The following is a 16,495-nucleotide window of genomic DNA, read 5'->3' as shown; positions in this document are numbered from 1 at the left end:
GTGGCTTGATTGCTTAGGTTTGTGCCTCGGTTGTTGCCGTTGTTCTATAGCTGTGGCTTGTGGACAGTCGAATCCTGACTCTCTTGCACACTTGACGATTGTGTAAACTGGATGGTTTTGATCAAAAATCGACAATGATATATAACAATATTTTAGGTGATGGATCCTGTGGGGGTAGAAGTTTGGAGCTGTGGTTTGGAGTCAGTCGTAATTGTTAGAGTATCAAAGCATATATAGATATCTTTGGTAGATAGAGAAAAGAGAAAGAGAGTGAGAGAGTTGTATATATGTAAATATATAATAGTCAGCGTGGGTTTATTCCAATATACGGTCATCAACCCAAGAATCATGCATCAGGAACGACATATAGATATGCAACCTTCTATGTATATATGTATGTGAACGGATTTTGTATATACTCTGCGTGAAATCATCAATCGTCATATTTACCTGCCTTGCATTCGACCCTGCGTCCTCGTCGAGATCACGATTAAGCTTCCAAACCCAAGCGCTCCAAGATCTTGTCGAGCTTATCCATCAGGATGTGGTAGTTCATCGAATCTTTATCGAATTCATCCCCAACAATTTCTCCGTTCAAGTTGCGCATGACATGGCCATGATCCTGTGCTTTCTGAGAAATGTGTCCTGCATCCTTCAGTCCTTCAACAACAACCTTGTCTGTAAGATCAATCGCTTCGACACCATGTATAACCTTTTCCATACTCTCATCGTTGGTAGTCGCGCTGGTGGCATGCTGCTCAGCCTCCTCTTCCATCATTTCTTCGAGACCAGCATCGTCGAACCTGAGCCTAAATCGTTCGCCAAGATAAAAGCGAATATCGTCTAACAGCTCGATAGAATCTGTTTCCTGTCTTCCTTGAATACGAGATGCTGACTCTTGAATTACTTCAGCAAACTCAGGCAAATCGATGTGAGCTTCCAACCGATACGCCAGGTAGCGAGCCGTGAATTCCTCTAGTCGTTGAACCCGTGTCATCCATGCAGCTCGAATTATAGCATATATGTCGAGGTCCTCTTCATCCTTAGTGCCCCGCGTCTTCGCAGCTTCAGCCTGGGACATGTTACCGCTACCGAGGGTGCTGATCACAACTGCTGCTTTGGTTTTAAGCTTCTCTATAAACAGCATGTCGGCAGCGAAAAGAACGTCAACCGCAACTTGAAGCGGGAAATCGACCTTTTCGGTGTAGAGGAACGTAAGGATAATCTCCAGAACATCCGGGGAGCAGTCGACATTGATGATGTGTAGATGATCTTTTAGATGCGCTTCGCGGAATGATGACGAAAACATGGTATGGAAGAATTCAGACCTCAAAAGCATTGCCCGATGGCAGGGAAAGACGACCGACCTCTGGATTTGCTCTTTGGGGCAAGTATTGGCACCGTCTCCTGGCTGCAGGGTACCGTTGCTATGTTCATCCGTATCCTCCGGCAGTTCATCAGCTTGGAGCAAGACATCTGCAAAGATGGCATTGTTGCGATCCCATTTGATGTCCCCTGCCTTGGTCGTTTCGACTACCAACTTATTTTGTAAAACATTGCTGCGGAACCATTCCTCTAATTGGTCTCTTCCCTTTGCAAGCTCCGTAGTCCTCCTCTGTCTAGCTAATCTCCTATCACCACTGTCAAGAATGCTGTCCACAAGAGTGTCAATATCCAAGTGTTTAGCAATCCTATCGATGCCAGTAAAGACTTCCGATTCAGTAAAACCCGTGCCGGGGCCACTTCTTAGTTCACGGGGTGCTTCCCCGAAATATAAATATTTGATCGCTGCTCCAAAGGCCTGTGGCGGTATAGTGCTGGGAAGCTTCCATGTCGCGGTTTCAGGGGAAGCTGCCAGCTTCCTCCGGAAGTAAGGTGATCGCGCAGAGAGTATGAATTTATGTAAGTACAGAGACTCATCCCCGGCGCTCACAACGATATCAGACGTCCCAGGCTGGTCGCGGGTGAGGAGGGAGGATATATGGGCCGCGAGAGGCTGAAGAGGATCAGTCGATTTAGAATAGTCATATTCAAGCAACAAATTTCGAATGCGGTCGTTCAGAGCATTATATAGACATCTACACGAGCGCGGATGTCAGCGGTACTTGAAGGTTGGGTGGTAGTTAGACCGGCATACCTTTCTCCCTGGAATGTATCTCGCTCGCATAATGCGCCAGACTCGAGAAGCAATTGGGCGACCTCGTAATGGCCACAAAGACTTGCCTGCATGGTGCTTAGCAGTGAACTATCGTCTCTCTATCACCAAGAACATGCGTAATTCGACAGGGTTGCCAGGGTGGCCCTATGGAAGCCAAGATCACTTACCAAGATCAAGGGGGTGTAATCATAGGGGTCGCGAGCATTGACATTGACTCCTTCTGTGATCTTCTCTTGACAAACTTTGAGATCCCCCTTACGACAAGCAGCGCAGAGCTCCCGAAACGGCTCACTAAGATCGAGAGGGTTATCATCCTTGATGGTTCCCTCCTGAATCAGTTTCTTTTCATTGTGTAAACTGATCTCTAATTGGTCCTTGCGAAGCACAGTCGGTTCAGACATTGCGAGTGAGTCTTGGGCCGATGGTGTCCGGAGATGTTGGATACTAATGTTGCCGAGAGCGGGACACTATCGGTTGGCGATGCCATCATCTTATCGATAAGAGAGAATCACGTGGTTCATCTAATCGCCACATAGGAAAAGGAGAGGCCCTTCAAAGGGGGGCATATCGGCTCCTAGTCCTTGCAGAATACAACGCCAGGAATCAGTGTGAAAGGACAATAGATTCATACATGGCATACTGGATCCACCACGCACAGATGTGTGCCTGTGATTGCATCCAAGTGACAGTTCTTACAGCAGGATGGAATTGTTTACTCATTCAAGCAACGATGACGGTGGTGATGATGACACGACTCCTCACCGCCCTAGCTTCACCGCCTGCTACATGAAGCAAGGATCGCTTTCGCACGCCGTTGCTCAGCAACAGTGCTTCAACTAAACATTCACGGCCTCCGTCCCGTTGCATGAATACTTACTTCTTTAAATCTACCAATTTTACTCCATGTCCAAAGCCGACCTCGTTGTCTACTAACCAAACAGGTTTTACGCAATAGGATTAACTCATGAATGAGCTGATCACTCATTCATTCTCTTTCAATTCTCCTATTCGACCTTTCCCTTTACCCTTAAGTGCTTGCCTGTGGCATAATCTACTCAGTAGCCACGATGGCAATCGCATTGGCGGAAGCAGACAAGTATGAGGTGCTGGAGAAGATTGGTAAGGCATATATATATATACATCTCTCTATGTCTGATGCTTGGCCCCGCGAAATATCTGACTGTCTTCAGGTTGTGGTTCCTTCGGCATCATTCGCAAAGTCAGGAGGAAAGCAGATGGCTTTGTAGGCTTGCCGAACCCCTCTTCTACCTTGTACGACTACTTACAAACGCTAAATGCAGATTTTGTGTCGCAAGGAGATAAATTACATCAAGATGTCCCAAAAAGAGCGTGAGCAGCTTACGGCCGAATTCAACATTTTGAGCTCTCTTCGACACCCGAACATTGTCGCTTACTACCACCGTGAACACCTAAAGGCGAGTCAAGACCTGTATCTCTACATGGAATACTGTGGCGGTGGTGATCTCAGTATGGTCATCAAGAACCTGAAGAAGACGAACAAGTACGCAGAAGAAGAATTTGTCTGGCGTATACTATCACAATTGGTCACTGCGCTTTACCGTTGCCATTATGGTGCAGACCCAGCGGATGTAGGCTCAAATATTCTAGGGCCTGCACCTAAGCCCTCAGGCCTTAAGGGAAAGCAGGCGCAGATGACAATTCTGCACCGCGATTTGAAGCCTGAAAATATTTTCCTGGGCCATGACAACACGGTTAAGCTAGGAGATTTCGGCCTTTCTAAGCTTATGAATTCTCATGATTTCGCATCGACATATGTCGGTACTCCATTCTACATGTCCCCCGAGATATGTGCTGCGGAAAAATATACCTTGCGCTCCGATATTTGGGCTGTCGGCTGCATCATGTACGAACTCTGCCAGAGAGAGCCACCTTTCAATGCAAGAACACACATTCAACTTGTCCAACGAATCCGCGAAGGCAAATTCGCTCCTCTGCCTGAATTCTACTCCCCCGAGCTGAAGAATGTCATTGCCAGCTGTTTACGAGTGAACCCAGACCACCGCCCTGACACTACCACCCTGATCAACCTTCCTATCATCCGCTTGATGAGAAAGGAGAAAGAAGTTATTGACCTTAGTAGCAAACTTCGAAAGCGCGAAGAAGCAGCCTTGCAGAAGGCCAAGGAAGTTGAGCAGACATTTGCAAAACTTGAAAAGGAGAGGCAACAGATGAAATCCGACATTGAAAGCTCCCTGCGCCGGGAATGGGAAGTAAAAGCTAGACTAGAAATCGACCGTCAGGTGCAGAATGAACTTGACAAACTTCGCAAGAGGTTTGAGACCGAGGTTCAAGATAGGGTCTCGATTGAACTAGAGAAACAGAAGAAAACTCACAACATCAGAGATGATGCTGGCCTACGCTCAAGCGGTTATGGCTCCCGGTCATCTACTAGTAATGGAGACGACACAGACTTTCCTTCCACCACTGATATCAGTCAGTTGTCAATGGAATCACCAGCGAACAAGCCGTTAAGAAGAGAGACTCGCACTCCTTTCAATCGCTCAAAAACAGTCGTCGAGTCGCCCGTCGATGTGCAGATGGCTGAGCCATCCCCAATTTCAATCGCGTCACTCTCCTTGTCCCCCCGTCGTACCTCTGCCACCTCTTCTGGTAAGAACATCTTCGCAGAAGCAGAGAGACAGCGGGCCAAATGGGAACCTACTCTAGCGTACTCCGATGATGAAGATGACACCCCTGATCTTCCTTCACCTACCAGGCCTAAAGTCAAACCCGATCCTTTCAAGGCCCCGTCTCGCCCCCTCCTTCGTCAGAACACAGCCGCGCTAATGCAGAAACTGAGCACGCAACCGCCACTTTTCCCCAGCAACCCTTCAAGATTGCCGCAAGCATCAGGATCCGGTCAAACCGAGACCCGTCACGGAGAGCCCAAAGCCAGATCTCCCCACCGACGTCTGTCGAAGATCCCATCGTCGGCGAACTTGGCTGCTGACGCTGGATCGCCAACCCGCAAGTCTGGCTTAAAACAGCACCCTACGAAGGTTAACGGCGGTGGAGAGGAGATGTTCAAAGCCGTGATGCAGCGCAATATGGGTGGCAGAACACTGGTCGAACTTGCCCAAGCCCGGGCTGGTGGCCGTCCTGTTGAAGATCTCAAGCGATGTGCCAGTGACTCCCGCACTTCAAATTGTTCCTCCGGCCTCAAATCTTCAGATCGCGATCCACCAGCAGTGTGGGACCCTGAAAAGGATGAGATGCCGAGCCCCTTCCTTGCGCGCGGTCGAAAGGTTATTCGTAACTTGCGGTAATGCCCTCCACTACTTGTTTGGCTTATTGTGCCCCCAAAGGCAACATTTCACTTCTACAAAATTGGTCGATTTTGGTTTTCGCTGGTTGATCCGTGAAAGCAACGGCATCTACATAAGACACCCCTCGTTTCTTAGACAGTTTAATACTTGCAATACTCTGGAGTTATGGTTGGATCATGTGCATTCTGAGGCACGAAGTTGACCGTGCAGAAAATCGAGGCCTTCGTGCATTTTTCCTGGTGCATCATTGTTGAACACTGCTCTCCGACCGATCCACTCTTTCCTTTGTTGTTATGCCGTGATGTCCTTGTTTCTTTGGTGTTTTTTCCCCCATTACTGGGGAGACTGTACAGATATTTGCATTCGCCAGCCGGCTTTTGGTTTCCGCATTGATTTGGTGCCCTTGGGTCTGGAGATCTCTTGCACTCATCTCGAAGACTTGAATTCTTGTTCTTAGACCGCTTCACAGTCCTCAGAGACATGCCAACTTCTGCCACTCTTTTGGGACTGTACATCGTTTTCCTTTTGTCTCTGCTTCCTAGGCGTTTGAGGGGTGGTACATTGCCTTAAGGCTTACTGGGTTTAAAGGCGTATTCATGGAAAGGGTCTTGTATGTACATACAGTTTTCTGTTATCTCTTTGAGAAGCTCTGTCACAGAGCGGAATACCTATCTCAGATTCTTTTTTCCAAATGTACTATGTCCGCGATGGAGCCTACTAGTTGTACATCGTGAAGTACTGGATATCATTATTATGCACTGTTATACATTTCATGCATCCTCATCTTCAACGTCCTCGATCTGTACAGATCTGAGTTCCTGGTTGAATCGTTTCTCCTCTTCTAATAGCCGCTGTTGAGCGTCATCATCAGGCTGATCAGAGCTCTCTTGTCCTGCAGCTTCCGAAGGACCAGCATTATAACCCGCTTTCTCTAGCCGATCCATTTCCTCCGGCTCAAGTAGCTTTCCTTGCCCTCGAATGGCCTCCTGTTTAACCCTAACAGCAGCCGGAATAAATTTCTTAACCGCCTCTTGTCGCAGATTCTTGATCTCTGGCTTCGCTTCATAGACAGTTCTGGATTCAACCACAGGCGGTTTCGCCGGTAAACCATGTGGTCCCCGAGGACCTGCATCTGCATCACCCTCTCTCTTCTTTTGGTATTGGCGAGGGATTGGTGGCGGCGTATCCCGCGGCATAGGAATTCGTCGGACTTCCTCATCCGTCTCACTACTCTCACTATCTCGTCCGGAGTGGCCACGGTCGTCCCTCCTCCTCTTCCCTAATACGGCGTCGCCGCGGCCTCTGCCGCCAAAGCCACCCCTTCTTGACTGGTAATTCTCGAATTTCGGCGCCTTATCACCTAGTGCTTCCCGGGCCTTCTGTACAGCACGCAGATCCCGCTCCAACGCTTCCAAAACCTCCTTATCACGCGGCCGTAGTTGTTGGCCGGACTCTTCTACCGCTTTGAGGTCATTGATCTGCCTCTGAAGGCGCTCGGGGTTGCGACGGGCGAGTTTCTCATTCTGGCGAGCCTGCGCCTCAGATTTGGCCTTTTTCAAGCTTTTCTGTTTGTCTGCTTTCCGCTGCGCTTGGACGGGGTTGAAGTTGCGTTCCTTGGGCATTTTCGTGAAGCCTTTTTTTCTCTTTATTATTTTATTAGAATCCTCTTTTTAAATGTGATGAGAAGAAGTAATAGGTCGCGGTGGACTAGGCGCACGAATGGGACATTAATTTTATCGAACTATTGAAGCTCCACTTTTGTCAGACATGTAATGTAAGCTCTCATAGTTTCTCGTTTTCTTGGCAAAGACGAGGACTCGAGGTGGCACAGCTCCGGGGAACGACAAAAACAGCGGTAGCGAACCACGGTGGAGCAGACGAGGGAGAGGAGAGTGGAAGAAAGGCTCGCCAGCCGATGAGGTATCCAGCAAGATGGGTGAAAGACGAAAGTCGCAGGACTAGAACTGAGCCGGACGCGGAGCTGCCAATCCAATCACAGATCAAAGACAGCAGTCGCGGGGCTCTAGCCTCACGGGTTGGGCAGCGGGTTTTAGGTACAGAATTGGTTTCAGTTCTGGGGATCAGAGGCGACGGTGATTGATCGACTGGCGTTTGCAGAGGTGGTTGGTTGATTGCGCTATTGGCACCGTGGGTTGCCTGGTTTGTTGGGAACGTTCGGGAGTGAGATCGCGGTAAAAAGGGGAGGGAAACCTCTAAGTCTTGGAGATGTGATTCGTATAGGAGGATTGTTTGGAGGTGGGAGCTGCTGTTGGTTTGCGGAGGAGAGGGAACTGAATGAATGGTTGGAGGACGTCGGAAGGCGGAACCACCGTTTAGCAGTGGATTTCTTCTGTAGGGGAGATTCCTCAAGTCACCTAAACTTGGTATGCTTTTTTCCCCCTCTCTTTCTTTCTTTCTTACTTCCTTTTTTCTCTCGCAGGTGAGAGAATTGAATTAATATATTCCAAAATCCAAGATCCTAGTTTCAGTCCTTGTGCGACAATTGTTAATCACTGTGATTTAAGTCTTCAAGTTCCGTTCTATATAATGTACACCATACTCCGGTCTATATCACCAAAATAATTCATACCAAGCACCAAAGAAAAGGCAAAAAGACCCTAGAAATAGGTCATACCCAACTTTAAATTATTCTAGACATCATTTTCCGCCATATTTTATTTCCCTAAATATCTTCCGAAGGGGGTTTTGGCCATTGGTTGTGTACCTCCAAGCTCTGCCTTAGGTACCATTCATACCACGCTTCATACAATATATACTTGCTCTTACATACCAGTGTACAATCCTCCCCCTCCACTTCCGTCCCTTCAACTCTCCGAGGCAGTTCTAATCACACTCTTTTAGCTTCACAGTGCTCGTGTTAGTTTCTCCAAGTTAGACCAATTCCTATCTTCTCCGGGTGTCCGTCAGTGTGTAACCTTGCGACCGATTCACGAGGAGAGCCGCTGCGGTTGTTTTCCTTTTTTCCTTGCCGCCGATAATCTGTTTCCTCAATCGGCCTTCCTCTCCCACCATCATCCTTCTCTCGTTCCCCCCTCCTCTTCGGCCTCATCCCCTCTAATTTCCCCCAATGACACCATAGGTCTGTCGGTGAGGAGGCGATTTTTCTTGAGTTACTTCCAGAGGGGTGAGTGAGTGAGTGCGAGAGAGAGCAGGAGAGAAGAACGAATCATCGAGCGAAGCCGATTCAGTCCTTTACTCTCCTTCCCACTCTCCGTCCTAATTCCTCCTAACATTCGCTCCGGCCAACCACCATGAAATTCGGTTCGTCCCATCTCCAAACACCGAGAACGACCGGCGCTTCCTAGACTCTTGTCGCGGTAAGAGCATGTCTCTGCCGGGACCAAATGTCCGTATCAGCCTCGATCCCCGACACCTCCCTTGGCCTTACCTCCTCCGAGATCCAGATCCTCCGACAACAGCAACAGATTGCGCTTCAGGGTGGCCATGCCGCCAACGGGGTTTCCAGGGGCAGAGGAACTGGTCGAAGCAGCAATTCAAGTTCGCGTGCTGCCAGTGCTGCCAGCAGTCATGGCCGATTGTTACTGGACCCGATGAGTCTGCGAGCGCTATCCCATCAGCTGGATGCGCTACAGGGGCAGATTCGGAGTCGCATCGACTATGTATGTTGATATTTTCCTTTGAACTCCTATTATTCCCACTCCATAAATCATCCTCCCTTCTACGTCTCCCTAGAGTCCTTCATAAGGATTTTGCGCATGGTGTCATACGCCATGATCTCGGGCCCCGGTTGGGAATGTGCAGACGATGTTCCACAAGCCGGTCATCCTTGCATATCATCTTATCACCTGTCCTAACGCCCTGTAGCTGGAGGAACAAATGCAGCTCTCTATTCAAAATACCTACGATCGTGCAGGAAACGTTATTCACAATGCCGATGCCGAGATTGCTCGTACGCGTTCGATTCTAGCCTCAATTGATGAGCTGGAAACCGAAATGGCGAAGATTGGACATATCAGGGAAATTGTGAAAGCCTACCGCGGCCGAATTGAAGGGCTTGACCAACGTCTCGACCAGGCCGCCCGTAGGAGACGATGATCTCCACCGAGGACAATACTTTTTCGATTATGAACCCGACCGTATATGCTTGGATGACGTTCACCGCTCTATACCCCGAAACCTACCCCATTCACATATTGCCTTATACGACCTTTTGCCCTGGAGGCTCATGTACTGGAATCTGGCGACGTTGACTCGACTACCAGACGACCTCTTTGTCCGCTTTTCATGCTTTAGGATGATGATGACCGAACGCTCGAGATGATAAATGCAAGCATGACCAAACTTAAGTCACAAGAGAGAATGAAGGAAGTATTTGTTTTCTCGGCAAAAAATAAAAAAAGGAGAGGAAAGCTCCGTGTTTATATACCACTCTGTCCTCGCGGACCCTGTGCAATTATGATCTGTGCCGTTATTGCAGCGTTCTTTGCCCCCTTCACCAGTTACAGCGACATTCAACCTGCAGACGTGAATTTTTCTTTGTCTCCTATGTTCTGCTCTTTTCTTTCTTACTCTTCTCGTTTCGTTCCTTTATTTTTTCCCTTTTTGTTTGGGACAGGATAGTTACTTAAAGATGGGATATCTGCCTCGCGGCAACCTTTGGACCTTTTGGAGGTATCATGAACCGAGATTCCACAGGAAACAACATTGATGTTTTAGCAAAGGAGTTCCCTCGTTGGTACCATTTTCTTTGTTCTATATTTAAATATTTTCGATGGGCTGTTTACATGTCACGAGAACCACGCCTTTCACCTTTTGAAGTTGGATTTGTCGTCTATTATCTGGCGTCTCGATTCCCCAATATGTATTGTTCTCTTTATGTGTCTTTATGAGTGGACGTTTGATCTATGACCATGTTGGATAAACCCACGGCTGATCGTGCCCTGTCGCACAGATGGCTTATGTACAAATGTAATGAATGAGGCTAGTTGCGTCATGATATTTTTCTATTCGAACATGTGCATTTGTCTCAGGACTTCAACTGTAGAATACCTGCAATCATCTCTGATTGCTCGATATTGACGAATCCTGTTTTCGCCCTGGATAGCATGTGGACTGACCAGAGCTGCACGTGAAGTCTCGGAGCCCTGCTAAGGGGTCATGGCTTTTCCGTCGACAACCGCAAATTACCTGCAGGGTTCTTCGTAGCCTTTCCGATCGACAACCACAACCAACCCTCTAGTTAGTATAGCCCGCGGCATCTCACATCCCGCCTTTAGCTCTATTGGACGACTCCTATACCTAGCGCCCTGCCGTGGCAACTGATCCAAATGAATAGATAATTGCTTCCGAATCTGGACAGATAGCCTTGCTTCATCAGTGGAACGGTTGCATGAGACTCGGCCTTGTTTCCTTTCAAGGCGCTAGCCGAAAAATAATGGTTTGCCGGATATTGATGGGGTTTATTGTATGTACCATAGCCCCCATATGGTGTTCCTTCTTGGTGCGCTTTAATGTGGTAGTGCACCGTCTCAATAACCAATTGCTACTGTCCCACAGAGTCCACGTTGTTGCGAATTGACAAAAACAGTATAGGAACAGCAAAAAAAGGTCATGAAGCTGACACTTGTTCCTTTTCCTGTTCTCTTTGCTTTCGACGCTCAGAAAGCTTTCTGGGTCGCCTTTCCGTTAGAGGAAAATGCTTCTCCGTCCCACAGGTAGTGCAGTAGATGACCCGGACGTCGGCCCATGGCTTTTTGCGATCACGACTCTCGTTTCTGATCTCTTGTATGCAGCTGACACCTGGCGACAGTAGCGTATCGCAGCGTTTGCAGTATGACCTTTTCGTCTCGACTGGCAGTCGCATCTGTGTTTTTAGAGACACCCCACGCATTTGTGATATAAATACGCGAGAGAGCTGCGGAAGACGATCTGTATTTGCGCTGGTGTGCGTGCCAGTTGACTTTTGCCCAGAAGTAGTATCATGGCTCAAGAAAAGTGGTACAATACGTGCTGAAGCTGACCCTGGCTCGCCGTCTTGACTGGTAGCATTCTGAACGAGCTGGCTACTAGATTGCTTGGAGGCAACACCAGCAGACTGTAGATAGGTAGCGGCCTTATGGAGATAATCTAATCGTGCACGGATATGACCCTGCGCTCCCCCAGACGAGCCCTTTTTGCCCTTTGCCTTCGCCATTCCAGAAGAGAAACCCTTTAGACTGGTCTAAATTAACAACACATAAAGAAAGATAAAGAATAATGAAGCTTTCAGTGGCAACCGGACGCTAAACTAGAACCAGCAACTTGGCAGGCCAGAGTGACTAATGACATTTATCACGTGATGCGGTCTTTCTGTCCTCAGCCTCATCCCTCGCGACCTCAACCTTCTCTTCATCTCCATCGTTTTCCCTTACGTTTCAACCAAGACCCGCTTTTCAATTCATCCCAGAAGGATCGGAAAGGGGCATTACGTTGTGTTTACGATTGACTCACTGTATTTGTTTTATCTTTCACCACCTCCACTCACCCATACCGTAAATCCCCCAGCTCGGCTGCCTTGGGGAAGAACGCGACCTCGCGACAACTAGATTTTTTTTTTCTCAATACTTTCCGTTCCGTTAATATTCAACAAAATGTCTCACGAGGAGGATCTCATTGACTACTCCGACGAGGAGCTTCAGACCACTGATGCCGCAGCTACCACTGCTGCTCCCGCCGCAAATGGCGACAACGCCAAAACGGGCGACCTAACGGTTTCTGGTGGCCGTCCGGACAAGAAGGGAAGCTATGTCGGTATTCACTCGACCGGTTTCCGCGACTTTTTGCTGAAGGGAGAACTTCTACGTGCCATCACCGATTGCGGTTTCGAACATCCATCGGAGGGTTAGTTGATAACATTCTTTCCCACAAGCTCCCTCCATTGCTCTATGTTCCAACGTCCGTCCATCTCCGCGGGAGTTTATAGTCGCTTTTTATTGGCCACCTATCTCGTCCGAGCCTGTGGGCGGCACGAGGATGTTTGCTTGGGTTACTACACACAAGACACTGCGGTGGCAGTAGTGCTTTTACAGTTACTACCCGCTGCTTATACATCAGCGAATTACGGTGAGACTGGATTCGCGAATCATCCAGGTAAATGCATTTTCAGCAAGAATGGGTGATTTGCGAAAGATGCTATCCGAAAGCTATGGGCCTCTTGCCACTATATCTTTGGATGGCAGGCGTTCTCGTGCCGTCTGCAGGGCACTCTCGATAGAGATATTATCCTGCAATTGAATAGATGCCCGACTAGTGCTTTCATTAGTAGTTGATTATGAAACGAAAGTTGACATCACTTGCCTGCCTTATTCGACGACTCGGGGGATGGACGGACTTGCGACGCGGATTGCTTTCTTTTTTCCAAAGTCTTATGGATCGAATACAAGTCTAACATACCGTTCCGCCTCACTATAGTCCAGCAAGTTTGCATTCCGACCGCCATTCTCAATGTCGATGTTCTTTGCCAGGCGAAGTCTGGTCTCGGAAAAACCGCCGTCTTCGTCTTGACCACCCTTCACCAGCTGGAGCCTGTCCCCGGAGAGTGCTCTGTCTTGGTCATGTGCCACACCCGTGAGTTGGCTTACCAGATTAAGAACGAATATGCTCGTTTCAGCAAGTACCTTCCCGACGTGAAGACTGCCGTCTTCTACGGAGGTACCCCCATCCAGAAGGATGTCGAGGTGCTATCCAACAAAGAATCATACCCCAACATTGTCGTCGGTACTCCGGGTCGACTGAACGCCCTTGTTCGCGAGAAGAAGCTTTCCCTGCGTAATGTTAAGGCATTTGTCCTTGACGAGTGTGACAAGATGCTCGACCAGATCGGTGAGTGAAAGCATCAATGTGTTGTTTTAGAGTCGGTGACTCACAATCTTGCCAGATATGCGCCGCGATGTTCAGGAGATTTTCCGTGCTACTCCCGCCGACAAGCAAGTTATGATGTTCAGCGCTACTCTCTCCCAGGAGATCCGGCCTGTCTGCAAGAAGTTCATGAGGAACCCTCTTGAAGTTTACGTGGACGACGACACCAAACTTACCCTCCACGGTTTGCAACAATACTACATCAAACTCAGCGAAGCGGAAAAGAACCGGAAGCTGAACGAGCTCCTGGATAGCCTTGAGTTCAACCAGGTCATTATCTTCGTCAAGAGCACACTTCGTGCAAATGAGCTGGACAAGCTCTTGCGCGAGTGTAACTTCCCTAGTATCGCTGTCCACTCTGGTGTGAGCCAGGAGGAGCGGTAAGTTTATCGCATTGCTTAAACAATGCAATCCTGTTGCTGACGCGGCATATTAGTATCAAACGCTACAAGGAATTCAAGGAGTTCAACAAGCGTATCTGTGTTGCTACTGATGTCTTTGGACGTGGTATCGATATTGAGCGTATCAACCTTGCTATTAACTACGACTTGCCTGCGGACGCGGACTCGTACCTGCACCGCGTTGGTCGTGCCGGCCGTTTCGGTACCAAGGGTCTCTCGATCTCGTTCGTCAGCAACGAGGAGGATGAGAAGGTCCTCAAGGATATCGAGAAGCGTTTCGAAGTTGCTCTTCCGTACGTGATCTATCTTTCCTTTCTACCCTCATCTTTTGTACCCGGAACTAATGGCATATATACAGTGAATACCCCGAGGGTGGCGTTGACTCTAGCACGTACATGGCATAAATGCCCTGGCTGTCAATACACCGTGCCTGGTGCGATTCGATATTTTGTCATTTTCTAACTTGATTCCTTTTTCTTTACTTGTTTGATCTTTTGGCGCGATGGTTCGGTTGTGATTTTGTTTCCGTCAAGTGTCTTTTGCTGCTTCTCCATGAGGCACTGGTCGGCAGGATGGGAAAGGATGGGGGAAAAGCATACACAGTCATGTTTAATCACTAGGTAGGAGCTTTAGATGACATTTAGGGTGGTGCCAGTGCCTCTGCTAGGGTGTCAACTGTATTATCTATAAATCTCAAATGCTGTTTCCCGGGTCAACTCAATTGTGGGGATTGTAATTTACGTAGCTGTGCTTATGTGAGAGCTACCCCGAGGTGCCAGCCGTTGTAATAATATCATATACGCGAGTAAGTAACTCTAACCAGAATTGCGGGTGACCCCGGAAGCGTGTCAGAAGTTGAGCTTGGTTGAGAGAGTGGGATTGGCAGATAGCAAAACAAGGCAGCGGGCGACTGGAGCAGTTGACGGCCAGTGTACTACTAGTCGGTTGGTGGTCCCTGCTCGCCGAAAGGTACGTACCTTGATTTCCCATCAAGCTAACCCAACGTTCCATGGATATCATTGTTTGCGGTTAATTTGCTCATTCCTGTTGAAATGTTTCCTTGATCCACGTAAATCAAAGTGGAACGGAGAAGTATGGGCCGTCCTACGAATCCGGCCAACCGCCAAGACACTGATCAACCCAGAAAAGAAAAGAGAAACATTTCATCATCTGATATAGATACGGATAGACAATTGATAGTCATTGATGGACGAATGATGGACGTTCCCATCAATCAATCAGTCAATGCCATTCTCCCACCTGACGGAACCGGGTTGCGCTCACACGTACCACTTTACTAAGACTTACCAATGACGGTGGAGTCAATCTTCATTTCGCCCGCAGAAGTAGCGTCGTGAAGAGTGGCGGTGCTACGCCGATACCTTACCTTCTCGACTATGATATTCACGGAAGCGAGACTCCACGATTCGACTAAGCTTTGCTGAACGCCATTGACGATCATTGTGTGCCACGGCTTGGGGGACTTGCGGGGGAAGACCAGAGACAATTTAACAGGACGATGGACGGATGATTTCATTTTTATGACATCCTGGGGGGGGCCACGTTTGGATTTGTGCAATTTGAACCGTGAAATGATTGAGAGGATTGGATAGGAGAGGTTTTGGATTTGAGTGTTGCTTTTTTATTTTGCTTATTATGATTATTATTTTTATTATTTTGTATGACAGGTCGAGAAGCGGATGATGGAGACATCAGAAAATATTAAAATTAAATAGTACTATTCGGTTGCAGCTGAGGTTTGCACCTTTTTTTCTCTTTGGAGTGGGGTCGTTTTTGCTTCTCTTTTTTCCTCTCTAGTGTCATGACTCGGGAAGGTTCCAAGTCTCCAAGTCTCCTTTTCTCTTTTCCTCTTCCTCCTCTGATCAGGTGGTGATGCTCGCTTTCAGCGCTGGTCGAGTGTATCTCGTCCTTCTTCGGGACCGCTTCCTCTTATCTATTCATTCTTTTGGAGGTACCACTCAAAGGTTGACTAACCTCAAAGTGGCAATTTTTCCCGCCGCTTTTGGAGCATCTTTGCATCGGCACGACCGTGTGTGGCTTGACTCGATTTCGCCCGCTCCTTACTCACTACTCGTACTCACTATACTAACTCGTAGTCCACCAGATAGAAGCCTAAGACATGGCGTTGACTGTGTAACCGTCATATATGTCGGGTCTTACGTGCATGGGGTTGTTGCATACGGATGTAACCGGGAGCCGGGCACTTCTTTGAATTCAACGGAAGTACCCCTCCTGTCTCTAGTAGTAGTATAGAGTACCTTGTACATACCTCCATCGTCTTGTCTGCCTGGGAGAAAATTAGGCAGTCTTGGGAGTCACGGACTCGATCGGTCGGGTGCGGATTGATGTGGGGCCGCACCAATGCTTACCCAGTCTTCGCGACCAAAAGTTCGTCACTTATATCCCACTGCAGAGGTGGCCTACTACGTACGCTGTACGCACATCTCCCTCTCTGGCCTGAGAAAGCGATGGATTGTGAGATAGAAAGGGGATGTTGAACCCGGTGGCGGTCGGCATTGTTGGAGTTCGCCGAACGCAGATAGCGCGGGAGTACTCCCGATTCGGCCGTCATTTTGTGAATTGCATAAAAAGGACTTATACGGGACGTTGTTTATGCACAGTCCCTGTCTTACTACTACTAGTATTTCATTGACAGGTTTCTGGAAGATATGCGGCGCTGCAACCATCATATCATGTCTGCCCGCAACCGGACATTCTTCAGCTCTCGA

General features: G+C 48.3%; 6 protein-coding genes across 6 annotated transcripts; 3 read left to right on the top strand and 3 right to left on the bottom strand.

The window, feature by feature from the left end:
• Positions 1 to 253: 253 nt before the first annotated feature.
• Positions 254 to 2,849, bottom strand: BDV38DRAFT_17085 (ankyrin repeat and BTB/POZ domain protein). Its single transcript, XM_032051942.1, has 3 exons — positions 2,326 to 2,849; positions 2,138 to 2,223; positions 254 to 2,078 (listed from the first exon to the last, which is right to left on the bottom strand). Exons 1-3 carry the CDS (start codon positions 2,557 to 2,559, stop codon positions 491 to 493), a joined length of 1,908 nt encoding a protein of 635 aa, XP_031907618.1. The 5' UTR covers positions 2,560 to 2,849; the 3' UTR covers positions 254 to 490.
• A 238-nt stretch (positions 2,850 to 3,087) lies between these two features.
• Positions 3,088 to 5,536, top strand: nimA (serine/threonine protein kinase nimA). Its single transcript, XM_032051944.1, has 3 exons — positions 3,088 to 3,277; positions 3,349 to 3,401; positions 3,460 to 5,536. Exons 1-3 carry the CDS (start codon positions 3,226 to 3,228, stop codon positions 5,464 to 5,466), a joined length of 2,112 nt encoding a protein of 703 aa, XP_031907617.1. The 5' UTR covers positions 3,088 to 3,225; the 3' UTR covers positions 5,467 to 5,536.
• A 684-nt stretch (positions 5,537 to 6,220) lies between these two features.
• Positions 6,221 to 7,760, bottom strand: BDV38DRAFT_264181 (WW domain binding protein 11). The gene has a single exon (XM_032056257.1). The coding sequence runs from the start codon at positions 7,086 to 7,088 to the stop codon at positions 6,237 to 6,239; it is 852 nt and encodes a 283-aa protein (XP_031907616.1). The 5' UTR covers positions 7,089 to 7,760; the 3' UTR covers positions 6,221 to 6,236.
• Positions 7,761 to 8,684: 924 nt separating this feature from the next.
• On the top strand, positions 8,685 to 9,654 carry BDV38DRAFT_17065 (uncharacterized protein). The gene is made up of 2 exons (XM_032051941.1): positions 8,685 to 9,107; positions 9,313 to 9,654. The coding sequence occupies exons 1-2, from the start codon at positions 8,832 to 8,834 to the stop codon at positions 9,541 to 9,543; spliced, it is 507 nt and encodes a 168-aa protein (XP_031907615.1). The 5' UTR covers positions 8,685 to 8,831; the 3' UTR covers positions 9,544 to 9,654.
• A 1,387-nt stretch (positions 9,655 to 11,041) lies between these two features.
• Positions 11,042 to 11,781, bottom strand: BDV38DRAFT_17061 (ribonuclease P Rpr2/Rpp21/SNM1 subunit). The gene has a single exon (XM_032051940.1). It carries the CDS (start codon positions 11,639 to 11,641, stop codon positions 11,057 to 11,059), a length of 585 nt encoding a protein of 194 aa, XP_031907614.1. The 5' UTR covers positions 11,642 to 11,781; the 3' UTR covers positions 11,042 to 11,056.
• A 296-nt stretch (positions 11,782 to 12,077) lies between these two features.
• On the top strand, positions 12,078 to 14,149 carry BDV38DRAFT_275865 (ATP-dependent RNA helicase SUB2; the record flags this gene model as incomplete). Its single annotated transcript, XM_032058100.1, has 6 exons — positions 12,078 to 12,327; positions 12,541 to 12,576; positions 12,850 to 13,308; positions 13,364 to 13,724; positions 13,781 to 14,038; positions 14,104 to 14,149. 6 exons carry the CDS (start codon positions 12,078 to 12,080, stop codon positions 14,147 to 14,149), a joined length of 1,410 nt encoding a protein of 469 aa, XP_031907613.1.
• Between the last annotated feature and the right edge of the window lie 2,346 nt (positions 14,150 to 16,495).

The sequence above is a fragment of the Aspergillus pseudotamarii genome (genome assembly GCF_009193445.1).
Source record: "Aspergillus pseudotamarii strain CBS 117625 unplaced genomic scaffold BDV38scaffold_106, whole genome shotgun sequence".
In the NCBI taxonomy this organism is placed as follows: domain Eukaryota; kingdom Fungi; phylum Ascomycota; class Eurotiomycetes; order Eurotiales; family Aspergillaceae; genus Aspergillus; species Aspergillus pseudotamarii.
Note: the sequence above shows the minus strand (reverse complement) of the source record. Positions and strands in the feature narration are given on the sequence as shown.